This window comes from Emiliania huxleyi, assembly GCF_000372725.1.
Source record: "Emiliania huxleyi CCMP1516 unplaced genomic scaffold EMIHUscaffold_3, whole genome shotgun sequence".
Taxonomy (NCBI): Eukaryota; Haptophyta; order Isochrysidales; family Noelaerhabdaceae; genus Emiliania; species Emiliania huxleyi.
The window spans coordinates 2,151,625-2,154,389 of record NW_005199770.1 but is presented as its reverse complement, the minus strand read 5'-3'; the positions used below and the strand labels follow the sequence as shown (position 1 = coordinate 2,154,389).

Genomic DNA, 2,765 nt, shown 5'->3' with positions numbered 1-2,765 from the left:
CACCTCGGCCGGCGCGTCGTCGTCCTCCGACTCGTCCTCACCCTCGCCCGCGCCGCCGCCTGCACCGCCGCCACCCTCCTCCACGTACTCCGGGTCGTCGTCGTCGTCGGCGCCCTCACGCCGCCGCTTGCGCCCGCCGCCGCCCCCGGACCCCGCCGCCGCCGCCGCAGGCGCCGCTGCCGCCTCGGCCGCCTCCCCCTCCGCCGCCTCCCCCTCCTCCGCCTCCGCCTCCGCCGCCTCCGCCTCCGCCTCCGGTCGCTCGCCCGGCATCTCGAGGCTTTCCGACACCTCCCACCCCGTCTCGACGCCGCGCCACGCCCAGTTGGGTCGCAGCTCGCGCGCCGCCTTCCACATCCTCCACCCGCCGCGCGCGACGCAGTAGTAGCAGTTCACCTCGGCGGTGTCGGTCTCGACCTGCGCGAGCTTGGCGCTGTCCGCCGCCTCATCGTACTCCTCCTCCCAGCACCACTCATCCTCGCCCGCCTGCGGGACACGTCTCGGACACGTCACGGACGCGTCATGGACACGCCCGGCACCACTCGCCCCTCGTGTCGCCTCCTCCACCCACCCCTCTTTGTCCTCCGACCCGTCCGCATACCCGTCGAAGCGCACCAGCATCCTGCGGCATATGAGTAAGCCATGAGTGAGCCACAAGTCAGGGCGAGAGGAGGAGGAGTCCAGTGCCCGGGGGGCACAACAGGCCACGATACAGTGAAGTGCAGCTGAGTACGGCGGAAAAGAAGTTGCGACGGACCCACCGGTCGGCCGCCTCCGCAAGAGCCACCCTTGGGCGGCTCCACCCACGCAAGAATAGCTGCTCCACCCTTGCGCGGCTCCACCCACGCAAGAAAAGCTGCTCCACCCTTGCGCGGCTCCACCCACGCAGAAAAGCTGCTCCACCCTTGCGCGGCTCCACCCACGCAAGAAAAGCTGCTCCACCCTTGCGCGGCTCCACCCACGCAAGAAAAGCTGCCCAGCATGCATGACGAGGAGCACATGACCACGATGGGTGCTCCATTGCGCTGGAACCCCGTCGAGTGCGTGTCTACTGAGTGTTGGAATACACGGCCGTGCCTTCCGCATCTAGCGCCCAGTACCCTCGCCGGCTGCAGAGGCGCAGCACGACGGCGGGGTAGGCGAGGAAGCGCGGCGGCGGTGGCGGGCCGTGCAGCGGGCAGAACCACGTCCCGCCCTTGGCCGCGTCCGCCTCACTCTTGAAGCCGGCGCAGCCGAGGCACGCCCAGTGCGAGCAACCCTCCTTCTCGCACCCGACGGAGGGCGTCACCACCTCGCCCGCCTCGTCGTCGAGCACGGTGCCGCACTTGCAGCAGGTGATCTCGGGCCCGTCGCCCTGCGGCAGCACCTGGAGGGGGGAGCAGAGGGGACGCTACGGGTGACGGGCCCTGTGCTGAGTCGTGTCTACGGCATTCCCGTCGCCCCCCAGCTGTCGCTAGTCGCTCGGGCGTGGAGAGGGGCGTCCGATCTTGGGAGTCGGGCTGCTGACTGCCACTACCGGCCGGTCCTGCGGCTCCGGCTCGGGCTCGAGGTACTTGATGACGACGCGCGAGCCGGGCACCTTCTCGGGCACGCGCCCCTTGATCGTCCTCACCGCGGAGCGCGTGCGCGAGTCGGCGGCGAGCACGTCGACCGCGGCCCAAATGTGCTTGAGGCCGCCGCGCCCCTCCTGGAACGCGTCGCCCACCCGCACCTCCCACGTCTGCCCGTCCCTCCCCTCGCGCTGCTCGCCCAGCGGCAGCGCCGCCGCGTCCGCAAGCGGCTCGAGGCCCTCGCCCGCGCCGAAGCTCGTCTCGAGCCCAAGCGCGCCCGTCTCCCACGCGTGCGCCGGCGTGCCTAGTCCACTGACCATGCTGCTCACTTCCTCCTCACGGAGCCCGTCTCCCACGCGTGCGCCGGCGTGCCGTCGAGCAACGGCTCGCCGCGCCGGCGGAGCACCTTGACGACGACCACCCACCAGCCGTCGGCGTGCAGCATCTGCGCGGCGCCGCCCTCCTTTGGCGCCCAGCCCCGCGGCTTGTCGGGCGGCGGCGGCCGGGCGCGGAAGAGGTCGACCTTCTCCGAGAGCGGCGTCGGCACCGTCTCGTTCTCGTCGCGCAGCAGCGCGCGGTACTCGACGGTCAGCCGCTTGGCGGTGAGCTTGAGCGCGCGCGCCGCGAACCACGAGCCAGCCAGCTCGGCCGCCAGCGGCGCCACCTCGAGCTCCATGCCCTCTGGTTAATAACTACTAGTTAATTAACTATTAATTAGAGGCGCCACCTCGAGCTCCATGTCCTTTTTGACCCACGCCGTCGGCGGCGGCGCGGCCGGCTCCTTGGGCACGACCGCCGCGTCCAGCTCGGCCGTCTCGCCGCCCTCCCGCGCCTCGTACCGCGTGATTGCCTCGGCGGGCAGGTCGGCCGCCGCCTCCCACGAGCACTCGGCGTACGGCAGCTGCTGCCACTTGACCAAGTACTCGGCGAAGCCGTTGGCGTCGCGCCGCGAGATCACGCGCTCGGGCAGCATCTGAGCCTAATTAACACTCATTGGCACTCATTAACACTCATTAACACTAATTAACACGAGATCACGCGCTCGGGCAGCATCTGAGCCTTGTACGAGTCGTCGACCGGCTCGCCGTCGGACATGCGGCGGAGGAAGCGCGCGAGCGAGTTCTTGGAGAGGCGGCCGTCCGCCTCGATGGCCTCGCGCGAGAGCCACTCCGCGCGGAAGAGGGAGAAGCCCCTCTTCTTGACGAGGTACTCGGCCTG

General features: G+C 70.3%; 1 protein-coding gene across 1 annotated transcript; it reads right to left on the bottom strand.

Annotated features, from left to right (window-relative positions):
- Positions 1 to 1,045: 1,045 nt before the first annotated feature.
- EMIHUDRAFT_195711 (hypothetical protein) lies at positions 1,046 to 2,520 on the bottom strand (the record flags this gene model as incomplete). The annotated part of the gene is made up of 5 exons (XM_005775489.1): positions 1,046 to 1,351; positions 1,514 to 1,879; positions 1,954 to 1,992; positions 2,071 to 2,211; positions 2,275 to 2,520. 5 exons carry the CDS (start codon positions 2,518 to 2,520, stop codon positions 1,046 to 1,048), a joined length of 1,098 nt encoding a protein of 365 aa, XP_005775546.1.
- Positions 2,521 to 2,765: the final 245 nt, after the last annotated feature.